This window comes from Cupressus sempervirens, chromosome 2, assembly GCF_028749045.1.
Source record: "Cupressus sempervirens isolate cs-2001-9-10 chromosome 2, ASM2874904v1, whole genome shotgun sequence".
In the NCBI taxonomy this organism is placed as follows: domain Eukaryota; kingdom Viridiplantae; phylum Streptophyta; class Pinopsida; order Cupressales; family Cupressaceae; genus Cupressus; species Cupressus sempervirens.
This window is the reverse complement of record NC_143119.1, coordinates 185,026,607-185,051,798: the sequence shown is the minus strand read 5'-3', so window position 1 is coordinate 185,051,798 and position 25,192 is coordinate 185,026,607. Positions and strand designations below refer to the sequence as shown.

Here is a 25,192-nt window from a genome sequence, read left to right as displayed (position 1 = left end):
ATTCATGGGAACTAAATCGACACTCACGCTGATAACTGACTCTTTCACTCAAATTGTGGGGTGCATAAGGAGGTAATTTGTACTAGAACTAAGATTTCCTAAATACCGCATAGCAAATAGTATGCTCACTGGTAGCATGTATATCTAATTAATAGTAGTTAACTATGAACATAAGTAGTGTGAATCCCCACTATCATTCATAGTTGTGAGAGGTAACAAATCATTGAAAAGAATAGATATCACACTTAATATCAGAATTAACATATATATACATCTCCCAACTTTGGAGGGATATACCATACACCAATGGGCCAAGCATTGTTAATGAATGGAGGAGGAACAAATACATTCCAGTCAATTAAAAGAAAGGAATACAGAAGCAAGTTAAAATAAATAAACTCCTCTTAGATCAGCCATTCAGCCTCAGATTAGTAAAAGGTTGGGTTCCCTTGCCATGCTTGAGAGACAATGCTTCAAACACCACTTTTAGGATACATCGTCTAAGCTATCCCTCCTAGATTCCTTGGTAAGACCCACAGTGCTCTATGGTTTAGTGGTTTGGGGTCCTTCCCTTTTAGACTCAGATTGGGCCATGATCGAGCATGCCCAGACTATGCTCCTCCGTCGGATTATCAGATGTCACAGATCTATGCCCCACAGTATTATTTTGATTGGGTTTGGTGCTCACCCATTCAAACTTGCAACCATTTTTGACTTGATCTGGTTTCTCCACCATCTTCGTGGCTTTGCTAACTCAAAGGAAGGCCAACACAAATACCCTCACTTAGCCTACTGATCCTCAGTTGCTATTGCAAACTCCGATCCTGCCACTAGAGCCTGCGGTTGGTATGCTCAAGCTATTATCCTACTAAGTTCAGTTGGGATCAACATTGATCATCTTCCTCCCTACCAATTCTCATTGGATGCTCCTGTTCATCTACTCCCCTCTTGGCAGGAGTTGAACGGGCATGTCAAACTTGACATTTACAGGAAGTATATGACACAGACCTAGGTGGATCCTCTAGGAGGACTATGTCTGAGGATGGCTTTCTACACTGAGCACTTCTTAGATTTTCGAGATGGGATTATTATACGCCCTGAGTACTTACATAGATACTGGACACACGCCCTACGTATCTCCCTTGGCTCCTTCGGGGTGGGCTCGCACAAACTCTAGATCCAAGTCGATCACCATATTGCTAGAGAGGATTGGGTTTGTACACTTTGTACCTTAGTAGAGGCAAAATCTGAGATTCATTTTCTTTTCAGATGCCCCATATACTACGAGATTAGAGGGAGATTTTACTATCTGTTTAGAGATTGCAGATCCCTCTCAGATTTTACTAATTCCCACCATGGTTTTCCTCTTTGACCAAGGGTTCAACGTGAAAAATATTGATTTCTCTTGTTGCATGTGTGGATGCTTTATTTACTTTACTTTTATGCTTCAATTTTCATTGCATGTTTGGTATTGTGGAAGGCCACTGGAAAAGTTTATAGATTTGTTATTGCACTGATTCAGGCAAATATTACCAAGATGATAGATCAATCAAATATTACCAAGTAGAAAACATGACCCCAACAAAGTCGGCATCCTCACGAAAGGAAACTATCTTGTGCCAGGAAAAAGAACAGCAGAAGCTACAGCTAAGTATCACTGTATCCACTTTTGGCAGCCACAGTTCCCTACCAACAAACTGATAGGAATGTGCTACTGTTTTAGTGGCAGCTACAGTTTCCTGCCAACACAGTGTTAGGAATGTGCCACTGTTTTAGATAATGAGTTGGATGGCTTTTTGGTTTCACCGTGCCAAAGAAAAATTTCAACTTACTTTGATGAGACCAACTTTGAAGGTATGATAGACAACAAGAAGAACAAACCAATTTATGAAGAAGGTAGATCAATTGGACATTACTAAATAGAAAACATGCCCCAAAGAAGCTGGCATTCTCACCAATTGAAACTAACTTGTGAACAAAAAAGACAGGATAAGATACATTGTGATATTGCTATCAGGATTCAACTGTGTAATTTTTGAGTCAAACTCGTTGATCCACGTTTTATGAGTACTGGCTCACACGAACCCATCTCTCGTGAGAATAAATAGAATACTTAACACTCATTGGATCTAGGTGATGTTCACAGAGGTAAAGCACCAGGACTTCCTGGAAGGTCACCCATCCCAGTACTAATCCAGCTCCAGCGCACTTAATACGGAGTTTCCTCCATGGTTAAACCCACTCTACTTGCAACCCCATAAGCACACTCTTGGCAGCTACTATTCACTACCAAAACCTGTTGAGAGATACACTACTGTTCTAGATTAATGATTCAGATAGGTATTTTATACATTGCTGTGACAGAGAAAAATGTCTGTCATTAGACCAAATTTGGAGGTATGATAAAATAGCTACATAAAATTCTATTAACTTTTTTGGCCAAGCTCATGCAACTTTTTTTATATGCTTGATATATATTAACTGTTATGCTTTCAAGTTTCAAGCTACCTTCTTTCAAACATCTACAGACATTTGAAAATTTAAAATTAATCATCCCACAAGGAGTCAATGCCAAAAACATGAGAAGTGGCAACATGCATTATGCAGCCTCACACATGCAACCATGCAGACATTTTAAAAATTATATATACATATTATAGTAAAATGATCAAAATTAATTCCAAATTTAAACATAAATCTGATAAATAAATGCTCAATACTGAAAACAACATAGCCAAATAAGACACAATCAATCCCCATTATATATAGGATTGTCAGGCATTACATTTCCTTTGAGTTCTTTGCATCAAGAACTGGATCACGAAGTGTTCCAAACATCCAGTCCATCCAAATTGTGTAGTGACCATAATTGTGTCGATATGTTGTATGATGGATAGTGTGATAACCAGCCCCCATAATTGGCCAGACCTTACCATGTATGCAGTCATGGATGTTAGTTGTCCAAACTCCCTCACAAAATAGAAGAAACTCGTGAGAAAAAAAGTGTACTGGAATTATAAACAAAGCGATCACATGGGGAATAGCCTGCAAAATCCCGTCAAGAGGATGGAAAGCCAATCCTGGAGAAGACTATTAGCAGTTAGAAAAGCATTCCTTTTAAATATCACTTAAGTCAGTTCATACATTCATCATATTTTGAGACTGCACTTAAAACAAAATAAGCTGGCCAGGGTAACTGTGATGAACATGGACACAAAATGATAAAACAACAGAAACAAGAAAGCATTGACTATTTCCAATATTCAACAATCAGACAAAAGAAATTCCACCAGAAAACAGGATTGGCTATTTCGAACCTCAGAAGAATATATCTATCTATCATGTAATCTTTGCAGCACTTGCAATGCTCATTCAAACAAGAATATGTATATTCTAACATGATAAGATAAACACCAAAAAAGAATGTAGTCAAGCAAAATCTGATTAGAAAGTAACCTGAACAATCAAAGCAAAATACGCCACAACTAATTCAAAGGAAATAATAGTCTTGATATGACAGCATTTCCCCCACAAGAATATTGACCCAAGGGACAAAACTCAAAAAATATACATTAAAGTTAAAAATCACTGCTCTGCATAGCACATTATTGTCAGTATATAGGCCATGGGTATGTAATTCTTCAATGAGTGTGAATTTGAGTAGGTCAATCAATCAATAATTCAAAAAATACTAGCACACAAAGTAGCTAAAACTCATGAAAGAAACTTCTAATCATAAGGAGAACAATAAGGGTGAGAATGATAGGGGGAATGCTATGAAATTCCTCACTAGGTACACCACCTCATATGGATGTTAAAGTCCCACATGATGGCCAAGAGAAGTGATATCTAATCTTGGGCCTAGGGTAGAGGATTGACCAAATATGGACTCCTCACTAGGTACACCCCCTCATATGGATAGCAAGAGCCACATGATGCAACGAGGGATGATATCCACTCTTGGTTCTGTTGAGTACAGAATCAAACACTTCATGTTTCAAGGTGAAACGCCAACTATCCAATCCTCTCTTGAATAAAGATACTTGTTATGCTAAGACTGCAATGAAAGATCATAAGGTGACTTTGAGGTTCCTTATTAATGCGGACATTTGCTCACAACTGAAATGATGTAATTTACTAGATCACTAAGGAGACTTCCGCTGTTTTCTAAGGCTTGTCAACTGATTCTAAAGATTTGGCTCCACAATGTGCAGTGAACATATATTTTGATCAACTTATGGAGGTTGGCTTAAACTTGGGAATCTAACTAATTCTACTCCTATCCAAGGATACAAGGAAGAGAAAATATACTTGGAATCTACTAGATGCAGTCTTTTCATCGACTTTACTCACCTAGGGCAAGTTTCTAGGGTTTGTTCAGATGATTTTCATATCAATGCACTTTCTTCAATCCCATCAATAGATGCAAATTAAAGATCAAATACAAATGAAATTGAATGCATTCAAATGTTGTTCGTCCACACAAGGCAAGACTTGCAATCACTAAGTAGTTAGTGGTTTTGTCCATGATCGACTCTAGCAAGTATGCATTCATAGTTGCTTTATTCCAACTAAATTACTTAAAGCAAATTCTAACTTAACAACTTGAAATCAAATCTATTCTATGTGAGGAATGTAAATCACCATGCAATACTCCCAATTTAATCATGTAATTCACCATGTAAGACATAACAATGAATAGTAGAGCAAATTTGGCAGCATTTTAGCAACAATTCTTTCTTACAAATGATGAGAGCAAGCCTTACATACATAAGGGGCTTAGTTACAATGAATAGCCAAGATTAAGAAAATGCAAACCATAATTAGGGTTTCCACCACATTATCCAATGAAATTAAAGCACCTTCAAAAGGGCCAATAGGAAAATTACAAAGTTTTATCAACTAATCAAAAGGCACCAAACAGTGGGCCAATCATTTCAATGAGAAAATTAATTGCCACTTAGGCTTACATCAAATCTTCCTTTAGAAGATAATTTACTTTGTTCTTTTCTCTATTTACTAATTCAACCAACCTCGACAAAACGTAGTTAAGCTCATCCATTGGAGGTATAGGTGGTCTTTGCAAATTCCAATCAACCATGTTTAACTCATTTGTACTTGTGGAAATAGTTTACTCCCAATCTAGCATGATTTCTTGTCTTGAAGCCCTAAAAGTTGTAAAGGCTGCAAAATTTCTCAATTACTCCCTCTTGATGGAGTTATAATCTTCAAAGTTGAGAGCTCTCAAGCTTTCCTTCAATGTTTCCAAATTCATGATTTCTTCTCTTTTCTCATCAAAAGAGAAAATGTTATTGCCACTTCTTCCTTAGCCTCGTCACAAATTCCTTGCATGGTGGATTTGAGGTGTTAACAACCATTCCTTGTCTTCTCTGAACTATCCTGCCTAAAGACCAAAGCAAAGTACCATTAATATCTTGCATCCCACTTGCTTTTATCACCTTGCTATTCTTCAACCGTTGTTCAAGAATTTTTGTCATTGTTTGCAATTGAAGGATGGTTTTCTCTCTAATGGAAAGAAATTCTTTCCAAAGTGTATCCAAGGTTTGGAGTCTTGCTCTAATTGATGTGAATGAATGATATTGTTTCAAGAATTCCGAAAGGAAGGTAATTACTTCTTGCACAACAGCTTCCATTTGCGCTTTCAATTCTTAGAATAACATCTTAAAGTTCTCCAAATTGTCTACCAATTCTCTCTCAAGGGTGAGGTGGTGCAAATGTATGATTTCTCTATTGGATAGGATTGAAGATGTGCTTAAGGTGTTCCCTAAATCCTCCACTTTCTTCCTTGTATTTCTTCTTCTTCCTTACCTCTTTGTTCACTCTTTCCTATAATATGTGAATGGCACCATGGGTATCCTCGAGCTCTTGCTTCATTGTAGTAACTCACAAATCATGTTCAATAATCTCATAATCTTGTAGAACGATGTTACCCCTTACTTTATCTACTTTTGGAATGGCAATTTAGACCCTGCAAATTCCTAAATCATCTCTAATGACTTTGACTAACCTCCTTGCAAGATGACTTTCCTTTTCCTTCTCAAGATTTTGCATGATGTCTTCATTATTTTCAATTGGGTCTAGATCTACGATCTCCTTCTCATGCAATATTCCTCTCAACCAAGTAGGTGTTGTGCATTCTCTTCAATTGGTATGATGGCTATATTTTTGCTTGGGCCTTCGTTTGAAGCTGGGATTTCACCTTCTTCAAGAGAATCCTCAATATCTATGATTCCATCACCATCTTCCCTTGTAGAGGAAGGTTTCCTACTATCTCAATTACACTTAGAGGAGAATATTTGGATGAACTTCGGCTAACATTGTCCACTAATTCATAAGTAACCACTTGATTCACTTCTTCTCCCTTTGTTGGAATAGTCTTTCCTTGTTTCGAAGTAGCGCTTTCCTATGATGGGGGAACATTTGATCTTTGCTTCTTAGCTTGTGGCTACTCAATCCTAATATCTTTATGTCTTGAATCCTTATGGGCAGGGCCTTACCAACATTCTTTCTCTTTTAGCTAACCTCACCTTGTTGCCTTTCACTTGATGCTTGGGGCTGCCCAGATGATTCTTCTTCAACTTCCTCTACCTCCTTCATCTTCTCATATGTCAATGGGATTACCCTCCTTTCCGAACTTGTCATCTTTCTATCTAGCCATTCCTAGGGGAAAAGAGTAATTGGGATCATTAAGGCTTCTAGGTTGATCTTCTTATCATCAGGCCAATTGATAACTTCCAACTCCTAATTTGTAGTTGTTCCAAAATCACTCCTAGTAACTCTATCATCTTCCTCCACTTAATCAAGGAATTGGACTTGCTTCCATTTGTAATTTCTGATCATATCCAATGTTAGCCTTGAGAACATTCTCTTCCTGATCTCCAAATTATCGTTTGCATCTGCCCAATAATCTTCTATGTGTGTGATGTGAAGGTATTTGTTTCCATATGTTCTCTTGATTTTCTTTTCAAGATCAAATTTTTCTTTCATCTCATAATACCACAAGCCTTAGAATTCAAACTCTTTCTCTACAGCCTTAGTTACGGACGAGCAAATCACTTCCAAGATTGAATTGAAATCCAACCCCTAGCTTGTGTTTGTGCTTTTGAAACTTATCATAGGCAATTAGTTGCATTACCACTTCCATGATCACCAATTTTGTTGGTAGGGTACCTTGGTAGCTTCCTAGGACAAGTATTTCCCAACACTTGAATGTATGTGAATTTGGGATATTGGATTATCATGATCCTTGCTTCTTGATTAGCTTCTTCGCCTCCTCAGATAATCTTCTATGTGGAGCCTCATGTAGTCTTCTTACAACTCATAGAAAATGCATCATTGAAGATCTTGAAGTGCTTGTTGTTATGAAGGAGTAGCTATGGATAGCACTCATGTACATGGAGTTCACCTATTGCAGCTCCACATTGTCCCAAGCTGGTCAATCATAGAAACTTAAATACCATGGCCGAAATAGGAAGTTGTGTGAAATGTATGTGTTCTTTATCATCCTCAATTGGAGATCAAGGTTGTTACAAATTATCTTAGCACATTCAATAATAACCTCTCATGCAGATATCTTGTCCATGAAGTAGAACATCCAAGGTTAAAAAATGGATCCATGTGGCTCTCCCATGACCTTGCTTAGCACGATAATGAGGTCGCCAAAGTCTTTCCTTAAAAGATGACTTGTTAGATTGGACAACTTCAAGATCTTGGAATTCTGAAATTTTTTTACAAAATGGCCTTAATCTCCTAGCTTGAAATTAATTTCTTTAAAAATTTGGGATTTAAATGGGTTTAAGGCCTATATCCTTGCCCAGATTTCATTTTCATTTAGCACCTTATCTCTGATTTTAGAGATAATCACTGAGAATTAGGAATTTCAACCAAGCATTAGGAATTTCTTCGCACTCGAATTGGGAATCAGAGGTTTGTTTGGACAAAAGTCTCATCCAAGTCAGAAATCAGGTGGCCTTTAGGAATCTTGCTTGGGATCAAACAAAAGATTTCACTATGTGTGTGGATAATGACCCTCATGAGCTGACAGTCAGATTTGACCTTAACCTTAAGAACAAGAGGGAACTAATTGAATTGATTCAAGTTGCAGACTCACAAGCCTGTGATCCAGATTTAATCAAATCTGTTTGTTTTTTTTTTTATTGTGATCTTTTTACCTCTGAGCGTGGACCCCAAAATAAAGAAGCTCTAAATGAGTCTCTCAAACTGATTCCAAAGAAAGTATCTCATGAAGATTTTGAGAGATTAGATAAGCATATCTCAATTGCTGAAGTTAAGGAGGCCATTAGTTCCTTGGCCAATGATAAGTCTCTTGGCCAAGATGGCTTTACTGCTGAATTATATAGAATCAACATGGACTGGATCTGTGAGGATCTCTTATCTTTGTATGAAGATGCCTTTTCTAGAGTATCTTCGGGTCCTACTATTAATATGGGGTTAATCAAACTAATTCCTAAAATTGGAGACAAAACTTTAGTCAAGAATTGGAGGCCAATTACTATAATAAATATTTCCTATAAAATTTTCTCCAAATTGTTGGCAAAGAGAATTTCAGACATATTAGACAAATTCATCTCTGTGACTCCGACAGGAATTATAAAAGGCAGATATATTTTAGAAAACCGGATAATAGGATTGGAAGCCATGCATTGGACTAAAGTACAAGATCAAAATGTTGCTATGGTATTGTCAGATTTTGAAAAAGCATATGACAAGATTGAGTGGCCATTTATTATTGGAATGTTGAAGGCATTTGGATTTCCTGATTATTTTTGTAAATGGATTCAAGTACTCTTTCAGGACTCTTCTACAGTTATTGATATTAATGGTAGCTTGTCTGACCCTATCCCCCTTCAGAGATCTATCGGACAAGGCTGTCCTGTAGCCCCTTCCCTCTTCTCATTGTTGTTGATGCTCTGTTCTATATTCTTAGGACTCCTTTTCTAGGCCCCCCTCTTATAGGTCTCTCTCTACCAAATGGTAAAGAACTCATTAATTCTCAGTTCACTGATGATACCTCATTGTTTTTGGAATTGTTGGAAGCTAATTTTAGCAATGCTATGGATAGACTTGAGTTCTTTTGTAAAGCCTATGGAGCCAAAGTTGCCTCCAATAAGTCCTTAGTTTAGGGCGGTTGGAATCCGCTCCTAGTTGGTTGATGAACCATGGATGGCAGTGGAAAGGCCCTAATTCTATTGTGAGATACCTAGGCATCCCTTTTTCTATTGAGCCATCTGCTAAAGCTATGTGGGAGTAGCTTTATTTAAAGATTCAGCATAAATATACCAAATGGCAAACACATCATCTTTCTCTGGCTAGTAGACTACAACTGGTTCAAAAAGTCCTTGCTTCACATCATATTTATTTGCTTCTGCTTGGCTATTTGCTAATTATCATATGGATAGGATTGAACACATTCTTAGTGAATTTTAATGGTCTCATGATGTTGGCAATAAAAAAAGGTACTGTGTGAATTGGAATTGGTGTTGTAACCCTAAACAGTATGGTGGACTAGGATTAAAGGATATCAAGTTACATGGAATAGCTCTGGCCTCAAAATGGATTCTAAAAGCAATTGATGGAGATGAACCTTCGAAGGCTCTAAATAGGAACAATGTAGAAAGACCCTTCATTTCTAAAGGTAAAAAATGGGAAAATGTTCCTTTCAGTGATATTCTACTGGGTGATTTTAAGATTAACGTTTTCGGTCTACAGCATTTAAGTCATTATGGAAGGTGTGGTCTCATGTTAAACTGCTCCTGTTAAACAGAGTTGCAATTGGCTCCCACCCTTCTTATGCAGTGGTGGATAGGTTTATTTGGTGGGGATTATACCTTAATGATAAACCATTGCCTCTAACTCAGAGCTGCTTAGCTAAGCATTGGAACAGTCTTGGTATCTTTTTGATCAGTGATTTATTTATTGATAATAGGTTGGGATCTTGGGAGGAAATCGGGAGTAAATTTGGTATTCCCTGAACTCAAAAAAGGACATACTCTCTTATCTTGAAAGCTGTGGGAAATTCTTCTCTTTCTAAGATGTATGACTCAACTTCTTATTTGCATCAAATAAAATGGATTGATGGTTCTAATCTCAGTGAAGTGTCAACAAGGCAGATCTATAAGATTGCTAGTTTCAGATTCAGACATCATCCAAAGAGTAACCAGGCTTGGGGTTTTCATTGTCCTTTTTCTGGTTGGTCTTTCTTTTTTCATTATGTTTGGCAACCGGGTGCTGAACCCAAGAAGCTCTGTTTTAGATGGCTGCTGCTATTAAAAAAATAGCTATTGGTTCTAATTTGGATTCCCTTGGAGTCAACTCTGTTTATTATAAATTGTGTAATGTTCCTGAATCCTTTGAGCATGTTTTTTCTAATGTGTCTTTGCCAATAAAATTTGGTCTATATTATTGGGAAATCGCCTGGTCTGTCCTAGAGTGAAGTTCTTGCTGGTTATGTGGAACCTTTTGATTATAGACTTAATAATTTTTAGTCCATTCTACCATGTGAAGTGTGTTGGTTCTTATGGAAAGCGAGAAATGAGGAAATCTTTCAAAAGAAGGATCAAAGACTTACCGAATTTAACTTTAAACTCACACATTTCTTTATTATATCACAGGTTTCTCTCTCCTTGGAAATACCACTTAGCCCATTTATGATTTTAGTTCGAGAAGGATCTACTCTTATATATAAAGATGACTTAAGGGCGGTTTGCTACCTTGACCAATATAAATCCACACTGGATGAAAATGAACTGATGCAGTTGGAAAAGATGATGAAGGAGCTTAAAATCTCTCAGAATGACAACTTGGAAAAGGCCTCTCCTATAGACTGTGCTTCTGGAACACTTGAATCTCAGCCTGTTCATAGTGTTTTCTCTGCTCCAGAATTAGGTGAACGGGACTATGATATTGCTGGATGTAATGGAGAATTACTCTCAGCTAAAGAACTTGAAGACCTTAAGGAAAATGATGGCTGGGGCATTTAAAACAATCTCCTGAATTGTTGCAAAATATTCATGTTAAATTTTGTTGATCTCAGTCTGAAGTTTAGCGCTTATCTTTAGTTTAGGCTGCTCTGTTCTCCCCATTTTGTAAACTGTTACGGGGGTTATCACTTATTCTCTCTAGCTGTTTGGCACTAAGTTCTAGTTTTTTGTTGACTTCAACACTGGTATATGACTGTTGGTAACTCTCTTTGACTGAATCCTGTTCAGCTGACTATGTTGTACTGAATTGTGTAGACTCTAAACTATTCCAATATCAAAAAAATTATGTGAAATGTGAACTTTTGGATTTCACTGTGGACTTGGTAAATTGAAAAAATGTGCATGACAATGCTTTCCAGCCACAAAGATTCACTGAATTTTTACTGTTGTTTTGTAATGTCCCCATTTTTAGCAGGATCCTGCAATTGGCTAGGTCAATTCACCATCATGACCCTCATGAGCTGACAGTGAGATTTGATGATCTCAGTTGTGTGGTTATAAGCTTTCCAACAGCCTATGGTGTGTTTTGGCTCCATTTGAAGGACTTACTATTTATGGTCGGTCAATCTGTTAGTTCCGATGAGCTTAGTTGAGTTAGAAGAGTTGAGTGATAGTCTCAATTTTTATTTCAAGCTTCTAGTTTGGGCTCCAAGAATCTTGGAGGGAGCGTCTATTTATAGTAAGTTACCCCATCACGTTCATTCATCGTCTTTCATCATCAGGATCACTTTGGTGTTGTCAAATTTTGATTCTAATGCTTCTTCAATTGTTTTCACAAGATGGGTGAATTATTAATTTATTATTATTATTCATCTAAATATGTTGAGGTTGCTATTTTTGTTGGTGTTGTATGTTGGTCACCTCAGTATCATAGCTTGTTGGAATCGGGACAAAAAGTTTTAAATCGTGGGAACAAGAAATAGTGGTCTTGCGTGTTAGAATATTAAGTTATGGTGGAAAAGGTCATTTTTTAGAGCCAAAAGCAATTAATAAATTATATTAATGGCACTTTATTATATCTTAATGTTGTGTAGAGGAAGCTTCTTAAGTGGAGTTCTTTTGGGAAACTAGTACCATTTGGATTTTATAAATGAGGACATTTGATGAGAAAAGCATCCGATCATTTGATTCTCTTATTTTGTTTTGTCGTCTTTGTGACATTTCTTAAAGTTCTGATTTTATGTGCCCTTGCTGAAGTATAAGGGTTTTAGACTGAGTTTGTGCATCAATCCACTATTGAGGTAAAGTGATATTTGATTTAATTTTCAATTTAAATTGAAAAGACTTCTCATACTGTGTCTATTGTGGCTGAGAAGCAACTAGCTAGCTGAAGAATTTAGTTTTAATTCATTTTCAATTATCTAATGGGCGAGGGTTTAGTTTGCTAATTGGAGTTTGGTAATTCTAGATATCCCAATTTGTTCGATTTGCATCAAAATTAGTGTATTGGATTTACAGCGTGAATGCCAAGGGTTCTTGTATTTGGCGTGATTTCTATATCAGTTTTGGGCAGCATTTGTAAGGGTAAATTGTGAACGCCAGATTGAAATTGGACCAGGCGGCTTTTAGTTTGACTTTGCATTTACATTCTACGGCAAAGACCAGGTTCTTAATTTGTAAAATTCAGTTTATATTACATAGTTTGAAAGTATAACACGCTGGCTTCAAATTCTGATTTATAGCAATCAGTCAACAATTAAATTTCCTTTTCATTATATTGTTGTATGGTTTGTCAGTGAATGAATTCAGATGCTGGTGTGAATCATTTCAAAATTGTTTATTGGCGTGTTTGGTATTTATTTATGCAAAACTTATAAGGCCAAAATTAAATAAATTTGCGATCAATTTGTTGTACATCCTGATATTATGTTTGAAAATTTAAGACATCATATATTCAGTGGTAATTGAGTTGTTTGCTAAGTGTTTGACAAAATGTCAAACCATTGAAATGTGAAAGAAATTGATGCTTGATTTAGCTATAACCAACAAGGTCATTGCAGTGGTAGCAGAGCAGTTTCCTACCATCCTGTGGGGTAGGAAAGTTATTTTATTTTCAGATTTGTTGTTGCATTTGGAGTGACCAACACTCAAGCATTTTCTAGCCATGGAGAGGCATAGGAGGACCGATAGTTCTAAAAGTCAATGGAGTGATGATGAAGTTAGCACGAAAATGAATGCTTTGCAAGAGAGTATGGAGAAACTTAAGTTTCATCAACAGAGGTTAGCGAATAGCTTGTCGAATCCAGAGACAGTTGAGAGGGCAGCATTTAGAAGGCCAATATTGAGATTGCAAGGAAGGAAGCTTGAGTTTTTCCCAACAGGTGTCCATGATGCAAATGTACCTATATTTAGTACGGCACCTGCTAGTCCTATTTGCAATATTGATGATGGACTTATTTCCCAGGAACTTGTGGATGTGTTAGTGCCCTAAATGGACAGCAACACTAAGCTTCAACAGGTTGAGCCTCTCAGAGTAGTCGCTACAGTTAGTTCAAAGGCAGCTAATGATGTAGTTGTCACTGACTTTTCAGACTCTCCCGAGGAGGGAGTTGTTATTGGGGGCTTATATGTCAGCTATTGTAGTGTTGTTCCAGTGCAAGAGGCAGTTGCTTCCTTAGGTGGGACTGAGGCACGTATGGAGTCACCCAATTGTGATGTTGGTGATATGGGTGTTACAACAAAGTTAGGAGATGTGGATGCAAATAGTATGGACGCATCTAATGATCCATTTGATGATGCTATGAGCTGCATCGGGTATGATATCCCTTGCCAGGTATTAGCTGATGACTTAGAGGAAGTTTTGGATGGGTCCCAAGATCAGTATTTATAGGATTTTTCTATTGAGGCGGAAGCTGAGACATGCGAGGAGATTGATACTGTGAGAGCCTCTATGTTGGTTGAGGTGTTGAGTAGTTGTACCTCAATTGCAGATGTGTGCGAGGTCAGTAGCACACATGCAGTCACTGATCTTGGGGTGGGTAGTCTTGATTTAGTTTCTTATCACAGTGTAGTTAGTGAGACAGAGAGCTTGCATATGAGGTAGGGGTTATAGAGACATCATGTGACCAATCAGCTGAAGGTGAGTGATAGTGACATTTCTTCAGCTCTTGAGAATTATAACGCTACCCGTCAGATGCTAGCTACATCTGCTTGGGGTACTCTTGTGTCAGATAAGCATGGTGATAGTAGCCTTTCCCTAGCAGAGGTTCATGCGCTTCAAGAGGTTGTCAGGATCTTGAAGCATAGTTACTCTTAGTTAGTTGCTGAGAGGGATTACCTTCTGGTGTGGGGTAGCACCTATTATGAGACATTGTTAGGCAAAGAGAAGAAGGTGGCTGAGCTCACCCAAAAGCTTGAGGTGGGCTCTCTTCAGTGTACTCAATTGGCTCTTCGGAGTCACAGTCCCTATTGGATGAGGTTACCATGAGTTAGAGAGGGTACAGTCAACACCAACCCCAGACCCAGTACAATTACATATTGTGGCTGGTGGTGAGTTTGCTTCCACGGTTGGGGATGAGAGACGTGACGATGTGGTAGACACATTCGTCCAAGATATGGGTGCAGTAGGTATGGATGAGGTAAGAGTATTAGTAAAATCAAGCTCTTATGTTGATTTGCTTTCTTTTGCTAAAAGCGAATCTATTTCTTCATTTCATACAACAAATAGCATTAGACAGTTGGCGGTGTCACATTTTCAGAGGGATCAGTTGTGGGTCACAGGGGAGTAGGTTGATGCTTCGACATATAATTTCTATTGCACAATCTTTCATGGAGTATCTTTTGGAGAGTTTGGATATGCAGGAGGATTCGTACAAAGTGTCTGATGGTACTCTCATCTGGGGCTCTCGTGCCATTCAAAGGTTGGTAGGAAGGATTGTAGAGACTTTGTCTGCTATGCTTCCCCACAGGGATTTTGAGATTGGGTATGTTGAGACGGTTGCCCAAGATCTTGCCAGACCGGCAGTTCGGAGTTGGAGTTGGAGTCATCTTTTGATTCCCAAATTGATGTTGATGAGCCCTTGACAAAGATTGGGAGTTTTTATTGGCATTACACTATGAGTGCTCATCACTTCTTTTTTGGTCCACAGGTAGAGGATTTGGTTTCCCATCAATGTGGGTTAGCACCGTCTTTCACAAATTGAATTAACAGTTGCAAGTTAGACCACTTGCAATACCCACACACCCAAGATAGCTTATCAGAAGTTAGAGTTGGTGATAGTGATTCAAGTTCATATGGTCATTGTTATCTCCACAGTACAGTTGGGTGTGAGTATTAGTTTGGTGGGGATCCAGGTGTGTACAAAGTTGGTATTTCAATTGGGGCTCAATTCTGATGAATTGTTACCGTCTTCAATGCCTACAGTCAATTTTCAAATGATTATATCATTGATATCAATTATTTGAGTGATGTTGTTGCAAGAGTTGCTTGTACACAACAGGGATAGTACACAATTCTACCCATGGGATCCAGGTGGACTGTGATGTTCATTTTGCTCCAGGATTGCTTGGAGACAAGCAATCTTAGGAGGGAGGATTGTAATGTCCCCATTTTTAGCAAGTTCCTGTAGTTGGTTGGGTCAGTTCACCATCATGACCCTCGTGAGCTAAGAGTGGGATTTGAGGGTCTCAATTGTGTGGTTATAAGCTTTCCAGCAACCTATGGTGTGTTTTGGCTCCATTTGAGGGACTTACTATTTATAGTAGGTCAATTTGTTGGTTCCGATGAGCTCAATTGAGTTAGAAGAGTTGAGTGATGCTCTCAGTTTTTATTTCAGACTTCTAGTTTGGGCTCCAAGAATCTTGGAGAGAGTGTTTATCTATAGTAAGTCGCCTCGTCAAGTTCATGCATCGTCTTTCATCATCAAGATCACTTTGATGTTATCAGATTTTGATTTTGATGTTTCTTCAATTGTTTTCGCAAGATGGGTGAATTATTATTATTATTCATCTAAATACACTGAGGTTGTTATTTTTGTTAGTGTTGTATGTTGGTCACCTTAGTATCATAGCTTGTTGGAACTTGGACAAAAACTTTTAAATCGTGGGAACAAAAAACAATGGTCTTGCATGTCAGAATATTAAGTTATGGTGGAAAAGGTCATTTTTTGGAGCTAAAAGCAATTAATAAATTATATTAATAGCACTTTATTATATTTTAATGTTGTGTAGAGGAAGCTTCTTAAATGGTGCTCTTTTGGAAAACTGGTGCCATTTGGAGATTATAAATATGAGGACATTTGACGAGAAAAGCATCTGATCATTTGATTATCTTATTTTGCTTTGTCGTCTTTGTGACGTTTCCTAAAGTTCTGATTTTATGTGCCCTTGCTGAAGTATAAGGGTTTGACACTAAGATTGTGCAACAATCCATTGCTGAGGTAAAGTGGTATTGATTTAATTTTCAATCTAAATTGAAGAGACTTCTCATACTGTGTCTACTGTGGCTGAGAAGCGACTGGCTTCTAAAGTATTTAGTTTTAATTCATTTTCAATTATCTCTATTGATGGGCAAGGGTTTCTCTACAAATTGAAGTCTGGTAATTCTAGGTATCCCAGTTTGTTCGATTTGCATCAAAATTAGTGTGTTGGATTTACGGCTTGAATGCCAAGGTTCTTGTATTTGGTGTGATTTCAATATCAGTTCTGGGCAGCATTTGTAAGGGTAGACTGTGAACGCCAGATTGAAATTGGACCAAGCGGCTTTCAGCTTGACTTTGCAATTACATTCTATAGCAAAGACCAAAGTCTTAGTTTGTAAAATTCAGTTTATATTACATAGTTTGAAAGCTAAGTTGCCAGTTCGCGGTTCGGTTCCGGGTTCGGATTCGAGAACCGGTTCGCTAGTTCAACAAAATTTTGAAAAGGGGTTTGAGTTCGTTTGGGTTCGTTAGTACAAAAACATGTAAATTTAAAATATATATATATATATATATATCTTTATGAAGCATGAGTTAGAATTAGAATGTAGCATAGTAGCATAAACACATTTGAACAACAAAAAACTTTAAAACAGCATAAACAATATAGTAGCAAACCACAGCGATCATTGGAACCCCTAGCGACTAGATCTCTTCCCTTTCATTTAAAAAATTCATAACTGTATCTGATTAGTTTATGCAGATCGACAGTAAGTTTTAATAAAAAATTCTTCTTTTCATAAATTTATTTACCAAACTCGTATTATGATTAACATAATCAATTGAACGTGGTTAAAGATTAATTAGATCTAGCTTGCAGAAGGTAAATCCCTTTGACCAGCTGAATATTCTTCAATCTCTTTGGGCACAATCTCCCAAGCACTGATCAACAACAGTAAACTGGAAAAAGACCATTCATTGAGGCCTCTAGATAACACAGTCTGACGTCCCAGATTCAGTATTCTTAAATACAATTTTTAATATACCTAGAGGAGAAATAATCAGCCAAACAGTGATAGACAATGTGGTAAGTAGCTGCCCCACCTGACCATATTCATGTGACTGTAACTTTCTTCTGCAGGGCAACATTTCCCAATAAAACGTTGTTTATTGTTTAGTGTTTGAAAAATTCATATTGCTACTCAAATAGGCCCTGAAATTCCTCGAAATTGGTCATGGTGGTCGCCACATGTTGAGCATCTTCTCTTGTGGGTGTCTCAAATTTAGTAGCATTTTGATTCAAATAGAAAGTGTTTTACAGCTAGGGATTACTCAACACTAAAAAACTGTGGCATTGTAATGCCTACCAACCCAGACCCAAGATGTATGAACATAAATTAAATTAAAACATGCTGTAATGTGGAAAATTTATATGTGGTTCTCTTGGGTTCGAACCAGATCGAACCAGGCCTCCAAAAACGAACCCAGGTCGAACCGGACCAGAACCACGAGCCGTTTCGAACCGGTACGTGGTCCGGAGGGGGGGGGGGGCGAGGTACCCGTGCAACTTAGTTTGAAAGTATAACAGGCTGGCTTCAAATTCTGATTTATAGCAATCAATCAACAATTAAATTCCCTTTTCATTATATTGTTGTATGGTTTGTCAATGAATGAATTCAGATGCTGGTATGAATCATTTCAAAATTGTTTATTGGCGTTTGGTATTTATTTATGCAAAACTTATAAGGACAAAATTAAATAAATTTGCGATCAGTTTGTTGTACATACTGATATTGTGTTTGAAAATATAAGACATCATATATTTAGTGGTAATTGGGTTGCTTGCCAAGTGTTTGACAAATGACAAACCATTGAAAGGTGAAAGAAAATGATGCTTGATTTAGCTACAACCTAACAGGGTTATTACATGTTTAGTTTGAACACTGAAATAGATGAGCTTTTGCATGTTTATCAAATTAATACTACAGAGTGCTGAAAAAATCAGTTTCATATCAGTTTAAATTTTTAATACCATTTAAGAGTAATTGATCTAATATTCAATTGGACTTAGCATCATTTCTTCTATTTGATTTCTATTACTTATGCGAGTTATGGTTCACGAGATCTGAAAGGAAATCCCATTATTAAGGACATTATCCATTGATCAAATCTTTCTTCCTTATCCCTACCCTTTCTCCAATTCGATTTTTAAATCAGTATGAAAATGTATTATCGTGTATTGGAATTTTGTTCGTTTTAGTATCTTTTAGGTTCTGGATTTTCTTCTGTTTAAGTAAATGAGTCCAGGGTGGTGATCCAGCAACTCACTGTAAACTAGGATTCCTAAAATGAGAGGAACTATTTCTTTTTACTGTGATGCGTATAAATTTATGAACTCTACATCAACACCACCAAACTGAAACATCCCAAAGTCGCCATTTCTAGTTTCTAATCCATGACTCCATTATGAATCACAGTCCCAATTTTTGTTTCATAATAGCTTTTCACATCCAAGTAATCTGAGAAATGATAATTGTCCCACTAGAATACAGATAAAGCCATGCTTGACAAGGACTCAGCATATACCAGGAGGTTAAAACATGACTTATAGACATGGGAAACTAACAAATGAGTATACATTTGGCTGTTGATAAGTTCATAGCAGCCCTAGCTAGTAATAAAAATTGCAATGACAATATTTTTGAGATAAAATCCTCTTCTTTATAAATACCTTCAGTGCTTTTCCAATCATTCATCTCCCACAAACCCAAGTGTTGAGCCAAAACGGCACCATATGAATGGGATGTTCACATGCCCACAAACATAATGGATTATCCATCTCTCATGTAGGAATATTAAAAAGGCATGTCCTTTAAAAACAATTCTTTGAATTTTATAAATCTAGGTCTAAACCATAGCTAAGTATCAATTCTCTGACTGGGTATTCCTTGCTTGATCTTACTTACTGAACAGGACTATATTCTATGTTTCCTCATTCATTGGGTTCAGTTTGCAAATAATTTTACCACTTCTGAAAATAAGAGAGAAAGATCCGGATCAAATCCACTAGCATAGGAAAGAACTTATTTACAGTAATTTTGGCAGGTTATGACAAATGCAAATCCCTAAAGAATAACCGCAACCCATTTCCTGGGAGTTACAACCCTACTAAATCACTAAAAGGAACAAACACCAAATCCTATCAAAACAGGTTAGGAATACAGAAAGGAGCAGAAAAGTAGCTATCATATTACTTGATTAATTTGCCCATCCATTTTACATAAAACAACAGGTTAATCTGTTATAACTCATGTGTCATTATCAAGTACTTTAATCCATTATAGCCTTAAATTTTAGGTCCAGCGAGATTATTTTAAGTCTATCTGCTATCATCCTCATCACAAAGCACCTTTTTATATGACAGTCAACTGTAAGGGTAAATTGTCATTTTGCATATCCCTTCAATTCAACTTAGTAGCAACATTGTACTAATATCTCTAAATCTAATTATCCTAGCTCAGAACAAAGGATCACTTGAAACTTGAAAGTAATAACATAATGTGCCACATATTCATTCTACTACATCCTTGTAGACAAGTAATGTTAAACTAGGTGTCAAAAATATTGCATTTTGGAAACAAATGCAGCTCTTCTTTGAAAATCGAGAAACAATCTAGTCATTGTAGGGCTCAAATAAGAAAAATAATATGTTCACGTAAAATCTCATAAAACAATGAATGAAAATTATTATTCTGCGTACCTGCAAAAGGTGATAAAGTATTTTGCTTGTTGTAGATGTGATGAGTTGCATGAAGATGCTTGTACAAAGGTTTTATGTCATGCAACTCTCTGTGCATCCAATAAATCCCAAACTCCACCATTATTGAGTATAAAGCAGTCAATGCAATATAAGCAGGCCAGCCAGCATCACTTACACGAGCATAACACTTTGTCCAACCATGTTCAATCATATATTCTGACAATGTAGGAAGAGCAGTATACAAAGGCATGGCCTTCATAGAGACCATTATCTGCAAGAAGATGGGTTCTTTTGAAGGTATATCCTCTGTAAAATTATTAATATTCAATTAGACTTAATATTCTCCCATCAACCAAATAAATAAAACAAATATCACATACCTTTAATCATAAATGCAGATAAAAAAATGGCAATAATGTTAGTAATTTATGGGAAGTGAATGACCAACTTCAGTTGAAATTCTGAATAACATGTTGGACAAGTTCTTAGACATAAATGTCAGAGCACATTCCCTAATAATATTATCAAGAAGCCATATGTACAGTTATTTGAGGATCATAGTCATCTGGAGATGTGAGGGTATTGGTACAGGAATGGAGATGCCATTACAAATCAGGTTACCAGAGTAATGAATAAGGAATGAGGATTGTCATAAGTAAGAGATGGCAAATGTAATGCCAATGTACTGAGAAATATTGCTGGGGAACTTGCACGCCGCTCATGCATATCAATATATTTTTATTCATCTATGTAACATGGATATTGGGCACCCTATTGTGCTTCCTCTCCAATCTCTACAATGATTGATTAAAAAGTGAACTGAAGGATGGAAGGAATCACATATGGGTAAATAAGGAAACATGAGTGGGGGGGCAGATATGGATTCCCTTTCTCAGTACACCACCACGTGTTCGATGGAAATGCTCCTGCTACTTGTGGTCTCTTGTGTCCAGTGACAAGTAAAAAGGCACTAACCTAATTTAATGACTACCATCATTCTCTACAATCTAAATAATGCCTAAATAGATTTGAGTATCTATTTGGGTTAACAGGCTCTTCTTCCACAGAAAATGTCCAAGAAGGATTCCCTTTCAAGCTCTACGTGCTCAACCCTGCTGCATAAACAATCCATCTTAATAGTAGATCCCAGAATATGTCCCTTAGCTAAATGGATAGATTCACAGAGCTATTTGCAATTGTGTTTTATTGACCATGTTATTGTGCAGATGTCAAAAGATTTGGGGACTAATATGTAAGCTAATAATGCATTTAGATTTAGAATGTGGACAAGGAGAAGAAGATTCCACTGCCGCAAGACTACTGTTGGTGCGACGCGATGGCAGGGAGTTAAAGATGGATCCATTACCTTCTTCACTGGAGCATGAAAAGTATCAGAAAAGCAAATTGCCCATCATCATTTTCCTGAAGAAGCTGTTTGGCTTTGCGCTGAATGAGGGTGATGGGCAGATCAAAAGTTCCCTACGCAAGGGACTGACAGTGATGAGGAGGACGAGTCCGCCTCCAACGGAATTATCAAGGAGATTTTGGTGGCTGACAATGTGCCTTGCAATGAGAATGTGCATCGTCATTGTCACCCTACGTGTTCCTCCTAGGAATGGTCCTCAACCAGGAGGACCTCTGGAAATGAACAGTGTCTGGTGGTTCCCTGCTTCTAGTGATACATAGCATTAGCGTTATAGATAGAGTATCCAGTGGTAATCAAAATAGGGAGTGGTGGCTAGCAATTTTTATAATTACTGTTACAAGTAAGAAATAGAAACTGCAATGACAATGTACTAAGAAACATTGCCAGGGAATTTGCACACTGCATCTGCACATTGATATATTATGTTCATCTATGTGACATGGATATCGGGTATCCTATTGTGCTTCCTCTTCAATCTATACATTCGTTGGTTAAAAAGTGAGCTAAAGGATGGAAACAATCACATGTGGTTTAATAAAGAGACACAAGTAGGGGGCAGATATGGATTGCCCTTCTCAGTAGACCACCCCATGTTGGATGGACATGTTCCTGCTACTTGCAGGCTCTGGTTTCCAGTGACAAATAAAAGGCACTAACCTAATTTAAAGACTACCATCATTCTCTGCTATCTAAATAATTCCAAACTAGATTTGAGTATCCATTTAGGTTAATAGGCCCTTCTTCCATGGAAAATGTCCAAGAAGGATTTCCTTTCAAGCTCTACAAGCTTAACTCTGCTACACAAATAATTCATCTTAACAGCCAATCTCAGAATATGTCCCTTGGCTAAATGAATAGATTCACAGTGCTATTTGCATTTGTACTTTATTGACCTTGTTATTGTGCAGATGTAAAAAGATTTGGTGACTAATATGTAAGCTATAATGCATTTGGATTGAGAATGTGGACAAGGGTAAAAAAGATTCCGCTGCCATAAGGCTACTATTGGTGTGGCTCCATGGCAGGGAGTTAAAGATGTTTCCATTAACTTCTTCCCCAGAGCATGAAAATTATAAGGAAAGTAAACCGTCCATTGGCTGCATCATCATTTTCCTGAAGAAGCTGTTTAGTTTACTTGAATTTATGAAATTTCCTGATTACAGAAAAAAAACATTAAAGATATTATCTGGTGTTGGAGAAACAATTAAAGAAGGCCCTGATCGTAAACAAACTGTTGAGGAACCACTTGTAGTGTATATAGGGACATCTGTAACTAAAAATCCATCTCAAGTGGATCCCCTTTATTTGACATTGTTAATAAATAACAAGTTGTTCAAGAATTGTATGAATGACTCGGGTGCTACAGTGAACATTATGCCAGCAGATGTCATGAGAGAGCTTGAAATGAGTGTTGACACCACATATGGGAAATTCTATGCTATGGACAACATATCTATTCCTAAGGTGTGAATTATGAAACATGTGGATTTCAAACTACCGGCATGTCCAGATGCATCATACAACACTGTCAAGCTGAACGATGGGGACGGATGGATCAAGTTACCAAAGCAAATGAAGGGATTGACAGTGACAAGGAGGATGAGTCTGCCTCCAATGGAATTATCAAGGAGATCTTGGTGGCTGCAATGGAGATGTGCATTGTCATTGTGGCCGTAGGTGTTCCTCGTGGAAATGATCCTCAACCAGGAGGACCTCTGGCAATGAAAAGCATCTTGTAGATTCCTGCTTCTAGTGATACATAGCATAAACATTATAGATAGAGTATACAGTGGTAATCAAACTAGGGAGGGTTGGCTAGCAATTTTGATAGTTACTGTGAGCTTGCTCCAGTATATGGAATCTTGATATGCAGTTACAGAGAGGCTTTTCCCCAAGCCCAAGAATTGAAAAAAAAAATTAGTTGTATGTAGGCTTAATTTTGGAGTAAACTCTATGTTTAAGTGTATTGAGCCAGGGATGGATGATCTCCTGAGCGAGAACCACATAGATGCAATGACATTAAGTAGACTATTTAGGATCAATGGGAGATGGATTCTTGCAAACCGTTAGTCATGAAAGATGGTAATGCAGATTGACTTGAAAATGATGCATATGAATATATATACTATATACTCAACTGGGTTAAACAAGCAATCCAACTTAACAACATAACACTCACACACTCACACTGTTCAGATATAGTTGGAAGGTTAACAGAATTGATCAATAGTTCACCTAATTGGTCATGTGGATGTGCGACCTAATAAGAATTGAGCCCTCTCATTAGTCAATTAACAAAGTCTTCTGAAAGGGCCAATTCATCTTCACGCACAAAACAAAATCTGCAAATTCAACCCTACAGTGCAATGAAATTTGTCCCGAACAAAACCCAAATCATGCCCATCTATTTCGCTGGAATGAATAACATTTATAAAACAAGCCAAAAAAATGCATCGTATTTGCCATGTGGACGAGAGGCCTACTATGACAAACGCAAAGAAACAATTCAAAATAAAAACTCCCCGCTTTCTGAGATCCACTCTTCTTTCCTAGAGATCAAACTTGAATAAACCCTGCGATTCAGATACCAGGCTAATGAAATATGTATTTTTCAAAAGACGATTTTTTAAAATAGCATACCTGCGCGGAAATAAGCATTGCGATTCCAATAATATATATAAAAGCACCAGAGGCCTCCGCTTACGAAATAAACAATAATCCCAGCAATGTAATTGCGCAACCATGTCTGTAAAACTTTAGGCCATGGCGACCAAATGTACCTTGGAACAAGTGAGTCCAGCACCAAGCTATTATACCAATCTGTCTCTTCCACGAACATCTGCAAGTATTCAGAACTCCGCTTGCCATTTACGATCCAAAACTTCACGTCAGATGAAGCATTTACACTTGCAGACTGAGATGCAGCCGAATAATCCAAAAATGATAAGCATAACAGTACGAAAACAAGGAAACTCAAATTAAATCTTTGAAATCTCTTCATGATTAGCAATTTGGGTATAATCAAAGTCGATCAAATCTCGAGAAAGAATGATGTGAATCTAAGCCTGCTGGCTTTTGAAAGGACAGCATGAGGTCGCGATTCCTAAGCATACAAGACCAGCCAGCCACAGGATATGACTAAACCAGGAGGTTTTTAATTGAAAACAACACCCCACGACACTACATAAATACAGCTATTATTAACTCTATGTTATTAGTTTCTGCGGAAGGCAGGATACTAGCATTCAATGAAATTGCTACTTTCTAATTAAAGTATCCAATCATATTCTTTTATTTTTCAAAAACTTTTAACTTTATATAGTTTTAAAATATATTGATATTTTACTAATTTGCAAAAAAGTATTTATTTCTAATCTTATTGGTTGCACCTTTGCTACAGTCATGAGTTAGTTTTATTTTTTGGTTGAAACTTTATAGACAACTCACTCAAATGAAATAAATAAGTTTGACAATATGTAAGAATATCTTTGCTACCATTAATATGATAAGACAACTTGGTGAAATGAAATAAATAAGTTTGACAATATGCAAGAATATCTTCTTCATATTTTGATATATGTTTTTTTGAAAAATTAAATTAAAATATATTTCTCGTTGATTTTAGACT

At 37.1% G+C, this 25,192-nt stretch overlaps 1 protein-coding gene across 1 annotated transcript; it reads right to left on the bottom strand.

The window, feature by feature from the left end:
• Positions 1–2,632: 2,632 nt before the first annotated feature.
• Positions 2,633–24,738, bottom strand: LOC149571695 (delta(7)-sterol-C5(6)-desaturase-like). The gene is made up of 3 exons (XM_089813113.1): positions 24,205–24,738; positions 20,139–20,444; positions 2,633–3,080 (listed from the first exon to the last, which is right to left on the bottom strand). The coding sequence occupies exons 1-3, from the start codon at positions 24,563–24,565 to the stop codon at positions 2,782–2,784; spliced, it is 966 nt and encodes a 321-aa protein (XP_089669239.1). The 5' UTR covers positions 24,566–24,738; the 3' UTR covers positions 2,633–2,781.
• Between the last annotated feature and the right edge of the window lie 454 nt (positions 24,739–25,192).

Excerpts from the sequence above, each read along its gene's own strand:
- LOC149571695 (XM_089813113.1), bottom strand. The coding sequence starts at position 24,565 with ATGAAGAGATTTCAAAGATTTAATTTGAGTTTCCTTGTTTTCGTACTG. Across the intron at positions 20,445-24,204 it reads CAATGCTTATTTCCGCGCAG|AGGATATACCTTCAAAAGAA; the intron begins GTATGCTATTTT and ends ATAATTTTACAG. Across the intron at positions 3,081-20,138 it reads TACTTTATCACCTTTTGCAG|GATTGGCTTTCCATCCTCTT; the intron begins GTACGCAGAATA and ends AGTCTTCTCCAG.